At 35.9% G+C, this 15,238-nt stretch overlaps 1 protein-coding gene across 1 annotated transcript; it reads left to right on the forward strand.

The window, feature by feature from the left end:
• The first annotated feature begins 12,170 nt into the window (after nt 1-12,170).
• Nucleotides 12,171-14,988, forward strand: LOC131056865 (G-type lectin S-receptor-like serine/threonine-protein kinase LECRK3). The gene has a single exon (XM_057991137.2). The coding sequence runs from the start codon at nt 12,371-12,373 to the stop codon at nt 14,729-14,731; it is 2,361 nt and encodes a 786-aa protein (XP_057847120.2). The 5' UTR covers nt 12,171-12,370; the 3' UTR covers nt 14,732-14,988.
• Nucleotides 14,989-15,238: the final 250 nt, after the last annotated feature.

A 15,238-nucleotide genomic window follows, 5' to 3' on the forward strand; every position in this document is an offset into this window, starting at 1 on the left:
AACACGTGATATTCGAGTTCTCCATTAATGTCGACCTACTTCCAACTACCATGTTGATGAGTACTTCACTGACCTCTACATACCACCACATGTCATCCTTGTTGACATCCACCTTTTCCCAGATTGCTGAGTCAGTTTTCTTGATCTTCAAACTTGCCATGTCGGTTTTCCTCCATTCATCGACTAAGACTTACTACCAGTTCATCTTACTTTGTCAGTTTGATCTGACTTTACAGGTGAACCTCCATACCTGTTGGTGAGTTCACTTAACCTACTACCAAGCATGATCAAACACATCAATCCATCAGCAGTGTATTTCACTTAGCTTACTTACTAGTTGTCATGTTCAGCGGTTGGCACACACACACAAAAATTTATACCCTTAGCCGGTGACAACATCATTACCGGTGGGAACCCTGCTAGATAATATCACACTAGCATACTAGTGGCCTATACATACTTTAGCTTTGGTGTTGTTGTGATTCTTCTAACATTTTTTCTCTTCATCACAATCAACATCCACCATATAGGTTGACTGCATACCGGTGACCACACTTCAAGCCTATTGCCAACACTCTTGGTCTAACAACCTAATTCCAACAATTTCTAATAATAATTATGGAGTGAGCATGAATGAGAGAGGTTTCATGCAAGCACTTGTCAATGTGAGCCAATAAAGTAGGACCAACAAAACTCACCTCATCAATTACAATGCACCAAATGATATACATTCCCTCAGGAAATATTGTAAGTAACTACCCCTCAAGAGGATTCTCTTGATTGAAAGATAGAGGAAGACAATGTAGATTGTGGATTTATTGATGTTGAATGTTGTAGATTGCCATTTAGAGAAAGTAACAACAATGTAATTACTTGATAAAGGAACAACTACTGAAAGTACGAATCTATTGTACATGCTATTTCCTTGTGTTTCCTTTAGATATTTCATGTGTTCCAATAGCCAAATTCAAAATATAAGAGAATCTCTAATGAATATAACTATTTAAATAAAGTAAAGGATGAAGTATGATGTTAGGAGTGGTCTTTTAAATCGATTATTAGTTTAAACTAGGGTTGAACATAAATTTTCAAGTGTTTTGAAGGATTGGACAACAAATTTTTATTATATATTTAGTAATATTAATCAAAATCTATTACATATACTATGGATAAAGTAGAATTGTTATTTTATATTGCATGATCTACTTTCTTATCTAAATGTAGCCCCAATTATTTTCTCTAGTTCAACTCAAATAATATTATTGTTGGAACTTCTTATATATCACATAAATAGGATTGAATTTTCAATATGGTGTATACACCTTTGTTGCAACTCTAATAAATAGGAATTTTGTCTATTTCGTTGCTCATATAATAATTTTATTAATAAAACATAACCTATTAAAAGAAATACCTATTTGTTTTAATTTATCTATGACCACAATGACTAGTTAACTATATGCTTCCATTTGCAATTACTTCAAACTAATCATCCTTTAAATTTATTAAAAATCCATCACTAAACACATTTAAATATGATAAGATTGAACAATTTTTCATGTAGAAAATTGGCATTATTTTAAAAGTATCTTGAATGCTTGGTAAATTCTTAAAAAACAAGTACCTAAGAATATTTATAGATGTAGTGGCTACAAAAATATCCCACTTAGCATATTTTGTTGATTTGGGAAGTTGGGATGATGATATTAAAAGGGAAGGACAAAAAAATATAGAGATTGAAAGTTAGGTTTTACAAATTTTTTTAATCATTGATTGTATTTAATTTTAGTTTTATTTGAATAATAATTTTCTTTATGATTCTATTGTTCATATTATTGAACACATCTTTCAATTTATTTAATATTATGAATTTTTTTTTGTTAATGCTTAAAATGGAAATAATAGGATTGTAATTCTCTATATGAATGGGTAAGGTAAATCATTTACAATTCCTTCTTTTGAAACATTTTTTGATAGATTGGCTACAGAGTAAGAAAAGATTAATTATTTAGATGCATTTCTGGAGAATTAGACATTACTAGCATAGACACCTAAAAGGAAAGAAATGAAAAAGTCCAAACCTAAGGAAAAATGTAATGAACGTTAACACACCCAAGAGCTTAACCTGTAGAAAAAAATAAACCTTCACAAGAACACCGAGAAGCAACACAAGAAGCTATTTCACTAGTTAATAAACTAATTGAATTGATGTTAATGATAAAGAGGGATAAGGAGGTAAAGATAGAGGTGGAGAGAGTAGGGAAGAGCTAGAGAGGAGAGATATAGAGGTGAGAGACCTAGGGGGAGAGAGAGGTGGTTAATAAGATAGAAAAGGAAGGTAGAAAGGTAAATATGGAGGGAGAGACCTAGTGATGGGGAGAGAGAGGGTGGGAGGGAGAGGTGGTGATCGATAGAAAAAAGAGAGAATGAAGAGAGAGAGAGAGAGAGAGAGAGAGAGAGAGAGAGAGAGAGAGAGAGAGAGAGAGAGAGAGAGAGAGAGAGAGAGAGAGAGAGAGAGAGAGAGAGAGAGAGAGAGAGAGAGAGAGAGAGAGAGGGCAAAGTTGAGAGGTAAAGACCTAGGCAAAGGAGAGATTGGTGAGAGAGAGAGAGAGAAGAGAGGGAGAGGGATGGGTCTAGATTTTGGGGAAGATAAAGAGGTGAGAGGGAGAGAGAAGAGAAGGAGATAGTTCACAAAGAGAGAGGGATAAGAGGTTATGGATAAAGAAATGGAGAAGGAGAGAACTAGATAGGGGACATATAGAGAGGTGAGAGACCTAGATGGGGAGAGATTAGGGTGAGATAAATAGAGGGGAATCGAGAGAGGTGGCTAACAAGATATCGATTGAGAGGTATAAAGGTTGAGATGGATTGAGAAAGAAACTCAGAGAGAGGTGACAACTTAGACAATAGAGAGTATAAAAGAGATTAAAAGAGGGAGACCAACGTTGGGGTAAGTAGGGAGGGAGAGATAGAGAGGAAGAGAAGAAGAAAGGGAAGGAGAGACTTATAGAGGGGAGAAATAGGTGACAGAGAAGAGAGAGGGGGCGAGGGAGAGGGAGAGATAAAGAGAAGTATCAATATGGATAATACCCTAAACCCTATGTACCACAAACGTATACCATGAATATTATATACTAAACTGTATACCAATACCATCAAACCCTATACCCTAAACCATATATCCTATCCCACAATTTTTCTTCCCTAAACCTTATGAAAGGGAAGGAGAGATGATTACTAAGAGAGGTGAGGGGGAGATAAAAGGAGGGAGAGAATAAAAAATAAAATAGAGGGATAAGGACTTGGAGGAAGGGAGAGATAGATAGGGAGTGATTGAGATACTTATAGAGGGAAGAGGTAGAGAGGTGAGGGAGAGATAATTTCACAAATAGAGAAAGAGGGGCATGAGAGGTAGAGAGAGGTGGAGAGGGAGGTAAATAACTAGATAGGGAAGAGATATAGAGATGAGAGAGACCTAGATCCTAGGGATAGTGGGTGATATACCTAGGGGAGAGATGAAGGTGAGAGATAGAGAGGTTGAGAGAGGTGGGTAATGAGATAGGGAGGAAGAGGTGGGTAAGTGTACCAAGATGGTGAACAAAAAGGGGTATAAGTGGCCACTTTCTTCTCCTTTTTTTTTTTTTTTTTTTTTTTTTTTCTGAAATCAGATAAACCTAAACTTTGAGGAACAATTTGAGACTCGTCCACTCAAAATTTGAAGATACAAAGAAAATAAAAAGTGTAGTACTTTGAATCTAGTTTCCAAACAACTAAAGTTTTAAAGAAATGGATAAGAGTAAGGGAGTCAAATCTTTCATGAACACAAAACTGTTCTATGAAACATAACATAGTATCTGGTGTGCACATCAAAAGAGATATAGTTAAATGTATCATTTTGAAAAACCCTTTGGTAGAAAGATAGTTAAGAGTGAGTACTAGAAGTTGTGTATTGGTTTGTAATTTTTGATTGAGTTTTTTTTTTTTTTCAAAGTGGATGCATCTTGGAAATCGGGTACCTATTCATGAGTGTCACATAACTTGCACCAAAATAATCAAAAATTCATTTTATTTTTAAAGTGTAAAGAATGAAGTGTACAACAATAAAAAATGATTTGTTTCAAATTTGGACAATTAGTTAAATATTTATTAAAAAAATGGTACACATGTCTCTAAGAACTCTAGAGAAATTGGTAAAAGAAATTAAGAAACAAAAAGTTAACGTTGTTCAAATATAAAAAATAAAAATTAAAAGTTAGAAAGCTCTGAAGGTGGGTAAAATTATGGTGGTAATTTTATGAATACCCACTTGAGAACATGTAAATTTGATGACGACAAAGTTGAGAAAACAAAGTGAAAGAAGAAAACACGTAAAAAAGAGGAAAATGAAGCTCCCAATACTAAGGCTTGACATCCAAGGCTAAGTACAAGGAAAAATGTGTACATGTTATTTTAATTAGGAACACGTATGCGTTATTTAAAAAAAATGTGTATGTGCTTTTATATGCAAAATAACATGCACACATTATAATCTATATGTGTTATGGTTAGTAATAAAAACATGTATGTGTTTTGCTTACATAAAGATAGAAAAAGAACATCGCCTTAGATGTTAATTCATTTGGACTTCCCTTTGTTTCTTTTATCACCAAGATATATATGTGAAATATAGCATTTAAGTACAAGAAATATCTTATACTTTAAGTTATATTTTATGTATATATTGACTTTATGTGTGAGAGTGGTTTTAGATCTCTAGGAGTCATAATGTAGATTGTAGATTTTAGGAGATCTTATAATTTTTCAAACTTAGTCAAATTTCAATAATCAGTAGGCCCCTCTCATCATTCTCTTTCTATCTCTCCATCTTACTCCCTTTGTCTCCCTAAGATATAGACCTATCTATTTCTCTATCTCTCTCCTTTTCCTCACTCTCTCCTCTCTCCCAAAGCTCTAGATCTTATAATTTACCAAACTTAGTTAAATTTGAGTAATTACTAAGCTCTCTCTCTCTCTCTCTCTCTCTCTCTCACTACTTATCTCTATCTAATATGCCTCTCTTTGAATATCTTTCCTTCCCTCCCTCACTAAAAATTTCCCCTCCACTTTTGTCTATCTCACCTTTATCTATCTCTCTTCATCCCTCTCCACCTCTATCTATTTCCTCCATCTTAACTTATCACTATGTCCCCTCTTCATCTCTCTTTCTCTACATATATATCCCTCCTTGCAATACCTCTGTGTCTATATTTTCTTCTATCTCCTGAACCTTCCCTTGCAACTTCTATGAATCTCACCTTTCATCCCACTCTCTATTTATTACCTCTTTCTCAACTTACATCTCTCTCCCTCCCTACCTATTTCTTTATCTCTCAATTTGCTTCTATTTCTCTCTACTTATCTATATCTACCTACCTCTCATGCACTCCTCCCATACTCTATTTATCTTAATACCTAGATAGAGAAAGAGAGAGAGGGAGGTAGAGAGGGTAGGAGAGAGATAGAGAGGTGACAGACAAAATTGGAGGGAAGTAGAGTTATTTAAAGAGAGGGAGGGTATATAAACACAAGTAATTAGAAAGAGAGAGTACAAAGAGGGAACAAGGAAGAGAGAGAGAGAGAGAGAGAGAGAGAGAGAGAGAGAGAGAGAGAGAGAGAGAGAGAGAGAGAGAGAGAGAGAGAGAGAGAGAGAGAGAGAGAGAGAGAGAGAGAGAGAGAGAGAGAGAGAGAGAGAGAGAGAGATTTAGGGGAAACAAAATTAGAGAGGGATGAAATGATAGGTAGGTAGAGAGAAAGAGAGGGGAGATAAAGAGAGTGAGATAAATAAAAATAGAGAGGGAGAGGGGGGATAGAGGTAAGTAGAGAGGGAAAGGGTGAGAGTGAGATAAGTAGAGACAAAGTATGAGAGGGTGGGATAAATAAAAAGTGAGAGAGAGAGAGGGAGAGGTATGTAGAGAACTAGAGGTGGGAAGAGAGTGAGGGGATGTATGTAGGGAGAGGGAGAGAAGAGATATACATATGTAGAGAGAGGGAATGAGAAGGATATTTGGGGAGGGTGAGAGAGAGAGAGGTGAGAGTGTGTATGTGGTAGGTAGAGAAGAGAAGGGAGATCAAAATAAGGGTGAGAAAGATAGGTTTAAATCTTGGGGATAGATGAGAGATTGAGATAGAAAGATGGGGGAGAGAAGGGGAGAAGGAGAGGAGAGTGATAGGAAGAGAGATAGGTATAGAGATAGATGGATACAAAGAGGGTAAAATAGAAATAGAGAGAGGATGATAATAGGAGCTTAGTGATTAATGAAATATGACTATCTCAAAAATTATATGTTCTAGAGCTTGGGGAGAGAGGTGAGAGTGAGATAGAGAGAGGTAAAGAGGGGGGAGAAGGAGAGAGATAGGAAAATAGATAGGTCTAGAGCTTGGGGGAGACAAAACTGTGAGATATAGAGATAGTAAGAGAATGATGGTAGAAGCCTACTAAGTGCTAAAATTTGTCTGTCTTAAAAATTATAAGATCTCCTAAAATATAGAATTTTCATTATGAATCCTAGAGATCTGAAACCACTCTCAAACATCCTAGCAATATATACATAAACTATAACAATCAAGTATAAGACAAATAAAATCCAAAGAGAAAATATAACTTATAATTAAATATTTTATTTTATGTATATATCCTGATGAATAAAAACTAAGGGAATACCAAAGGAATTAGAATCTAAGACCATGTTCCTATTCTAGCTTAATGTAAGCAAAAAACATACATGTTTTGCTTGCTAATTATAACACGTACATGTTATAACATGTGCCCATTTTTTTCTCATAAAAACACGTACATGTTTTTATTTTAAATAACATGTATGTGTTTTGTATTCAAAGAACATGTATGTATTTTGGTTGGATTTTGAAGACTTAACACGCACACGGTTTTTGAATTCTTCAAAATCATGCATGCATTTCGTCGATTTTATGCATTTTTTTTGCTAGTGGCTACTTTTTTTGTTCACCATCTTGATGCACTTACCCAATTATAGAGGTAAAGATGGAGGGAAGGAAAGACAAAGGGATGGGGAGAGAGAGGGGGTGGGAGGGAGAAGTAGTGATCAAGAGAATGATCATAGAGGGGAGAGAAACAATAAGATAAAGAAGAATAGAGAGTGATGCATGGATAAAGATGGAGATAAGAAGGGTAAGCAAGGTATAGAGGAAAAGAGGGTGGGAGAAACCTAGAGAAATCGAGGTAGGGAGAGAGGTAATTATAGATCTTGGGGGAGAGAGGTAATTCTAGATCTTGGGGGAGAGAGGAAATAGTGAGATAGAAAGAGGGGAGGACAAATGAAGAGTGATATAGAGAGATCTACAGGTCTAGAGTTTGGGGGAGATAGAGTGAGATAGAGAGAGTGAGAGAATTATAATAGGATCATGTTGATTACTAAAATTTGACTATCAAATTATTTATATGATCTTCTAAAACCTAGAATCTACATTATAACTCTTGTAAATCTCAAAAAACTCTTAAAAATTCTTCGAATATATGCATGGAATATAGCTTAAAATATAAGAAAGAAAAAAGACATATTGAAATGGCACTTATAATTAAATATTATATTTCATGTTGAGAGAGAGAGAGAGAGAGAGAGAGAGAGAGAGAGAGAGAGAGAGAGAGAATTTTTCAATTTAAAACATTTGGCAAGAAAGAGATGGAGAGAGGAAGAATTAATCCAATCAAAATATTTGGCTAGCACCAAATTTTGTGCTCGCCAAATAGAGAAAGAGAATTTTCCAATGCAAAACATTTGGTAAGCAAGAGATGAAGAGAGAAGAAGAATTAATCCAATCAAAACACTTGGATATCACCAAATTTGGCGCTCGCCAAGGAGGTTTGGCATGACCAAACCTTAGGCTTGGAACATAAAACCTATTTGGGGAGTATCAAATATGGTGGGAACCCTATTTTCCACACATCAAATGACCCTTAAGAAAAAAGAAAAAAGTGGCAACTTTCTGGTTGCACATCTTGGTGCATATACCCATATAATATGTGGTTAAATGTGTCACTTCAATAAATGTTTAATGGTTTGTAAAATGAACAATGTGAAATTATGGTACCTCTAGGTTTAACATCTAGATAAGGTGGGAAATTATTGTCATGGCTAAGATAATAGTGATTATTTTTTAATGATGGGATGAAATTTACTCCATTTATCAAATAAGAAGTGTATTGATTATTGGAGTGCTTATTCCACCCTCACATGCCTATAGATATGATGCATAAATAACATTAGAAAGAGGTGAATAAAAAATATCCATATTTTGAGGTATAAACATATAAAGATGATTTCTCTAGCAAAATTTTATATTACGAAAATTAGAATAAAATCAAAACATTAAGGTATATTTGTAAGAGTTGGTATAAAATACTCTATACCATGCAATATGTGGCTATAGAGGTAGCCACCCAAGATCTAGAAGCTTAAATTAGAGCACAAGAGATGATCGATATGAGAGACTCATTGTGCTCTATAAAAGGATGAAATAGCACAATATTTGTACTCACTCACAATAATTTTATCACACTTAGAAGGTAAAACTATAGTGGTTACTATTTCAAGGTGTGTGCCCTTGGTCTCCTTGTGTTGTGCGATGTAACGCTTGGGTTTTTGACATGGCTTAACCACCTCCTATGGATTCTATAAGTCTAGTGGTTGTATCGAGCATTAACAGGTTGATATTTTGGTGCAACGACAACCACACTTGTAACACATAGTATCAGAGCTTGGTTATAGGTTCAAACCCCTTGCTTGCACTAGGGGGCATTGTTGCAAGATGTGAACTGTTGGTCTCCTTGTGTTGTGCAATACAACGGTCGGGTTTGCGACATGGCTTAACCACCTTGTGTAGATTCTATAAGTCTAGTGGTTATATCGAGCATTAATAGGTCGATCTTTTGGTGCAACGACATGTAACAACTACTTTGGTCTAAGGGTTGTGGTTTATCTTGGGTGAACAAAAAGTTGAATTATCTATGGATTATGAGAGATTTTATCATGAGAATAAATGTGGTGATGTTATGTACTTGGTTATAATGCATATTTTTGATAGCTTGTTGTTCCATGTTAATGAGTGCATTATACCGAGGTAGATATGGGATATGTACACAAAGAATTGGATGGTTCATTTAGTGAGCTTAGTGGTATGTAATTAGAATCCATTTCTACTAATTATTTTCCTACCATTGAAGATTATTTATGGGTTAGGTGAATCATTTATAATTTCTTATTTTAATTTTTTTAATGATAGATTAACTAGAATATAATAAAATATTAGTTGTTTAAATGCACTTCCTAAGAATTAGAAATTAACAACATTGAAAACCAAAAGGAAAGCAAAGAAGAAATCCAAACCTAAGGAAAAACCTAATGAGTCTCCTACCTCTTCCAAAGATGATAAGTTCATAAGACTTGGAGAAACCCAAGCATGCATATTCTAAGAAACCTAAGAATGATGAACATAATTGTTATAAGAAATAATTAGAATAGATAAAGAAAGTCTGTAAGGAGCATTACATTTGATTTCCTTCATAGCCTTATAAATCACCTTCTTTTTATTCACAAGCATCATCATCCACACAATTAATGTTTATTAGGCATTTCCAATAGAGTTGATAAGATGAAATCTAAAGCACTTGTTGTGACTATAATTGATGAGTCAATAGGGCTAGGGCTTCCAATAATATGAAAGGTTACATAGATTTTTTTTTATTTGAGCCTTTGAGCATAACTAAGATCTTGATGTACAATAGTACCTACTTTCTTATTTGTGCAAAAAGATATATTGACATGGGTAATAGACATTTTAATGATTTTCTCTTTATGCCTAATATTGCACATAATTTATTCTTTCTATATATTAGATAACATATAGTGGTATAGGTAAAATTGTTGAGTTCACCCTAGATTCAATGTTCTTCTGTGATTTGTACACAAGATATATTATTATAATGGGTAAGGTTGATAAAGCTTCACACCTTTATATCTTTCACATTTTTATTCTACTCTTGATGGTGAAAAATATAAGGTTGACTCTCATATCTATCAAGTGTAAATAGTTCATCAAAGGCACACATTGGTCATTTGAACCTTATAGTTCTTTCAACTTGTGGTGAGGTTCCATCTTTTCCCACTTCAACATATTTTAGTGTTGACATGGATTCCAATAATTCAATTGAATATGATAATATTTCTCTTTTAGATTTAGCTTTTTTGGGATGCATATGTGGCATGTATATTAAATTTATTTTGTCATTTTTTGTAAATTTGGAAGGCATATTTGAAGGGGTCTCTCTCCTCTTTGATGATAATTTCACAACAGTTTTTGTCCCATTTTCATTATCTTTGGAGGTTGTTCATGACTTTCCACACATTCTTTATCTATCTTATTCTTTGGTTGGTGTAACACCTAATTTTTTTGAGGTATACTCTAGCATCGAAGTACTTAATCAATTTTTAGAGACACGCATCTTGAGGATTTTCCCCTCTCCCTTCTTCATAGAATTGGAGTTTCTTTAGCATCTACCATTGAAATTATTTATTCCTAATTAGATACTTTTTGTTTTTAATTTTTGGATTCTCTTTTGTCTTTCAGAGTGCTTTATTGTCTTTGGAAATACTTCATTATGAGCGAGGGCTATATAATCTAGTTTTTCTTCTCATGTGGGGATGATTTCTCTATTTTTTCCTTGTGATTGATGTAGTCCTTGGTGATATTGATGAGTCCTTCATTGATCACTCATTTTATGACTTGTACATGATTGTTTCTTCATTCTTCCTTTTGGAGAGGGGTTTTTTTGGGCATGTGGTTTTTCTCCTTTACTCCATTCATGAGAGATATGTTGTAAATTGGTACCTAATATAGCTTCATAGTTTAGATGTATCTTTGCATTCATGCATCATTTGCATTAGTTTGTTCCTCCCTAAGTTGGATTAAGGTGGTTGTTGGTATGATTAAGGTATTTTACAGGTAACTAGTTTATTAATGGTTCCTATTAACATGTTAAGTTTACTTAGGTCCTAGAAATGTTTCTAGAAGTATTAGTTCTCAATTAGATATTATATTATCTTTTGTAATTTAATTCTTGTGTCCTAGTTAGTTATGATAAGTTGTGTCATTCTATAAGATTAAGAAACATTTTATGATCTTTTCTAATCCCATTAATCATCCTTGCTTATATAAGCAAGGCCTCTTGTACACTTTGTCTCATAGATCTTAATATCAAGCAAGCTCTTTTCTTGCCATATTTTTTTGTGGAAGGTTATGTTTTGTTTTGTAGGAGATCTTGGGGTATGAGCTAATCTTCATCTCTCATATTGACCATTTAAGAACCTTCATACATACAATGACTCATTTTGTGGTCATCATTACTACCTAGAAGTCCAAAACCTACCTCAACCTCTCAAGTCACATGCAAAAACAAGTTGATTTTTTTGTGAGAATTAATATATAATTTAGAAACTTAAAAACTAATTGCTAGTTTTTAGATTTGACCATGTAAACAATTTTTTCATCAATATTCAAATCAAACTCCACAAACTATCATCAAAATGAGTTGTTTGAAAAAAAGAATTGAAGTGGATAGTAGATCTAGATGACTAAATAGATGGGAAAAAGAAGTGATACAAGACTCAAGAGACACTAGAAAAAGAAAGGACACAAAGAAACATAAAAGAGTAAAAAATAAAATTAAAGAATAATTATAATTAACTAAATAATGTAATATTAAACTGAATAAATAAAAACTAAAACAAATAATAAAAATGCTATTTCACTACAAATTGAATAAACAAGAAAAATCTAACAATAAAAAATAGGAAGTTTATTATTAGACATTACTTATTATTAATTTAATTCGTCAAATCCATATACTAACAAAGTACCTATATATTATGCACTTTACTAAATTATCATGTATTATAGAAAAATGGATAATTTAATTTAAAAGGTGTTGATAATTTCGTGTATTTAAACTTAAAACGTGTTAAACTGCATGACTTTACTAAATTATCATGTGTTCTAGAATGAGATTTTTTGTTAAAACAAGATGACTTGAAAAGTCTGATCAGTTAGAGCAAGTGGGTTTTTTTTTTTTTTTTTTGATGAGAGGCTTCTTCTTTTCTCCCCTATCGATTCCTCGAAATTACCTCAGTTAGGCCAGCGCGTGTAATTGAAACCTGCTCCAGCATTGACTGACTGCACTAAAAAGATCAGTTGGGGCAAGTGCTTTCTGCTTGCGTGTTTGATATGATATTTGGTATGGGTAATATGCTACAAAAGGAACAGCTTCCAGCAATTTGATTAGCTTCCTTTTCCTCCAGCTATGGCTGCTCCTACAATTCTTACTCTTATTGCTGTTATTATGATGTTCATCTGCGTATCGGCCCAGAAACCAAATATCACGCTTGGCTCAAATCTTAGTCCTCCTCAAAATTCCAAATGGGTTTCACCAAATGGACAGTTTGCCTTTGGATTCTATGAGCTAACCCCAACTCAGTATGTCTTAGGCGTTTGGTTCGACAAAATACCTAATAAAACTCTGGTCTGGACAGTAATGAAGGATCAGATGGACATTCCTGTTGAAAAGATGTCTACCCTGCAGCTCACCAACAATGGCCTGAGCTTGTATGATGCCCGGAAAAGTCTGAAATGGTCCGCTGCTCCCCAGGGAAAGATTGCCGCAGCTGCAATGCTCGACAATGGCAACTTTGTGCTGTTAAACGCCTCATTTGAGCCCATCTGGCAGAGCTTCGACCATCCTACCGATACCCTCTTGCCTGGTCAAGTGCTCAAGTGGAAATCTACCATGTATTCCAAGGCTTCATCTACAAACTTCTCATCAGGCCGATTCGAGCTCGCCTTGCAAGAAGACGCCTATTTGGTGCTTTACCCTGTGGATCGAGTGGGAGAGTCTCAAGGAGCTTACTGGGCTACTGCTGGATTCAATCAGGAAGTAAACTTAAATTTTGATTCGAGTGGGCTCTTGTATCTGGTAAATACCACCAACATCACGGTTTACAATGTCACAGCCGGTGGCTTAGGAAAGAGGGGGCTTCTCCGTAGAATGACGCTCGAGAGCGACGGAATCCTTGCACAGTATGTGTGGAACACCAGCAATGCTTCCAGTTCTTGGTCATCTGTATGGCAGGCAGTGAATGACTCATGTAAACAAGTCAAGGGTCAGTGTGGGCGCAACGGCATTTGTCATCTCAACAGCGAGAACAAGCCCGACTGCAGTTGTCCTCCTCAATTCAGTTATATCGACAGCCAAGACCATTTTAAGGGATGCGTGCGAAGCTCATCGCCAGGGCAAAGATGCAGCGCAAGTAGCACCATGTCGACGCTTGACAACACGGACTGGGGCGGCGGCAAAGACTACTCAGTTTTGCAGGATCTTACAGAAAATCAATGTCTGGAGGCCTGCAGAAATGATTGCTTCTGCGTCGTCGTCACACATAGCGGCTCGGTTTGTCGGAAGAAAAGAATGCCTCTGCTCGACGGGCGTCAAGGTGATGACATAACAAGTGTAGCTTTTGTCAAAGGATCTGAAGACGTCAACACGCCGTCTCCTTTCTCCCCTCCTCTTTCAGAACAAAGAAGGGTAAGGGAGAAAAAGTCCCTTGTAGCCATTGGCATAAGTCTCCTGGCTTGCTCTTCAGCTCTTATTGTGGCTGCCTTCCTCGTGTGTTTGTGTGGGAGCAAGCTCCACAAGATTAGAAATGTTAAAGTGCAGCCCATTGTTGTGGAGGGTTTGAAGGCTTTTTGTTATAAGGAAATAGAGACTGCTACAGGTGGTTTTAGAGAAGAATTAGGAAGGGGTGCTTTCGGTAAAGTTTACAAGGGGAGCTTACAGGATGGGAGAGCAATTGCAGTAAAAGCTCTTGCTGATAAATCAGTGCAAGAACAACATGGGGAGCGGGAGTTCAGAACAGAGATGACCGCGATTGGTTCAAGCTATCATAAAAATCTGGTTCAATTGTACGGTTTCTGTGATGAGGGCACTCACCGGCTTCTGGTGTACGAGTACATGAGCCATGGATCTTTGGACACCGTTCTATTTGGAGATAGCGGGTTTCTTGATTGGAGGGTGCGTGGTCAGATTGCAATGGGCACAGCAAGAGGGCTTCTCTATTTGCACGAAGAGTGTAGGACCCAGATCCTGCATTGTGACATAAAGCCCCAAAACATTCTGCTGGACCAAAACTACAATCCTAAAATATCTGATTTTGGTTTGGCAAAATTGTTGAGGGCAGAACAGACTCGGACAATCACTGGAACTCGGGGCACAAAGGGTTACATTGCGCCTGAATGGATTAATAAGTTGCCAATTAGTGCAAAAGTAGATGTTTACAGCTTTGGAGTGATGCTGCTCGAAATTATTTGTTGCAGGAAAACCATGGACTTTAATGCCCCGGAAAAAGAAATCTTTTTGAGCGAGTGGGTGTATGAATGCTTGAAGCGCGGTGAACTTGCTAAGCTGGTGGAGCAGCAGCAAGTAGAAGGCGAAGGTACGAGAATAGAGTCGAGGCAGTTGGAGAGAATGGTATTGGTGGGTCTGTGGTGCATTCAAGAAGATCCAGCTCTCAGGCCATCCATGAAAAAGGTAGTTCAGATGATGGATGGAACAGTTGAGATTGCAGTGCCCCCGCCTCCAGGATCTTTTGTTGGTTCATTGTGCTTGTAAAATATAAAAGTCACTGCTTTTAGTGCGTTATCAATATTCCCCTACAATAATGCCGGTGCCTCACCATTCTATTTGTCATCTTCGACCAATAGTCAATTAATGTTATCTTGCCTCTAGATAGGAAGGGCAGTGGCTTTAGTAGTATATCTAAGTACCATTTCTTAATTAGTGTCATGTTTTGCTCTGGTTAGGAGCCCCCTTGTATAAATCACTTGCCTAACGGCAATATGGTAATAAAGTTGTGTATTGTCTTCTTACAGAGATCTTGGAGGTGTGGTTATTTACAGAGATTGCAAATGGTTTGTTTGAACTTTAAAATGGTAAAATCTATCTATCGTACAAGGACAATGGCCTCAATTTGTCTTGGTCGAAATTGCGAAGACATGGCCTTTTCATCCTTCATGTCTTGGGCCCTTTTTTATTACTGATTTTTATGACAAATTGAATTAAGGTTGCTCACATCAGCTAACTCTTATTTGTTATTTATTAGTAAATTATTTTTAAGTA

Source organism: Cryptomeria japonica, chromosome 1 (genome assembly GCF_030272615.1).
Source record: "Cryptomeria japonica chromosome 1, Sugi_1.0, whole genome shotgun sequence".
In the NCBI taxonomy this organism is placed as follows: domain Eukaryota; kingdom Viridiplantae; phylum Streptophyta; class Pinopsida; order Cupressales; family Cupressaceae; genus Cryptomeria; species Cryptomeria japonica.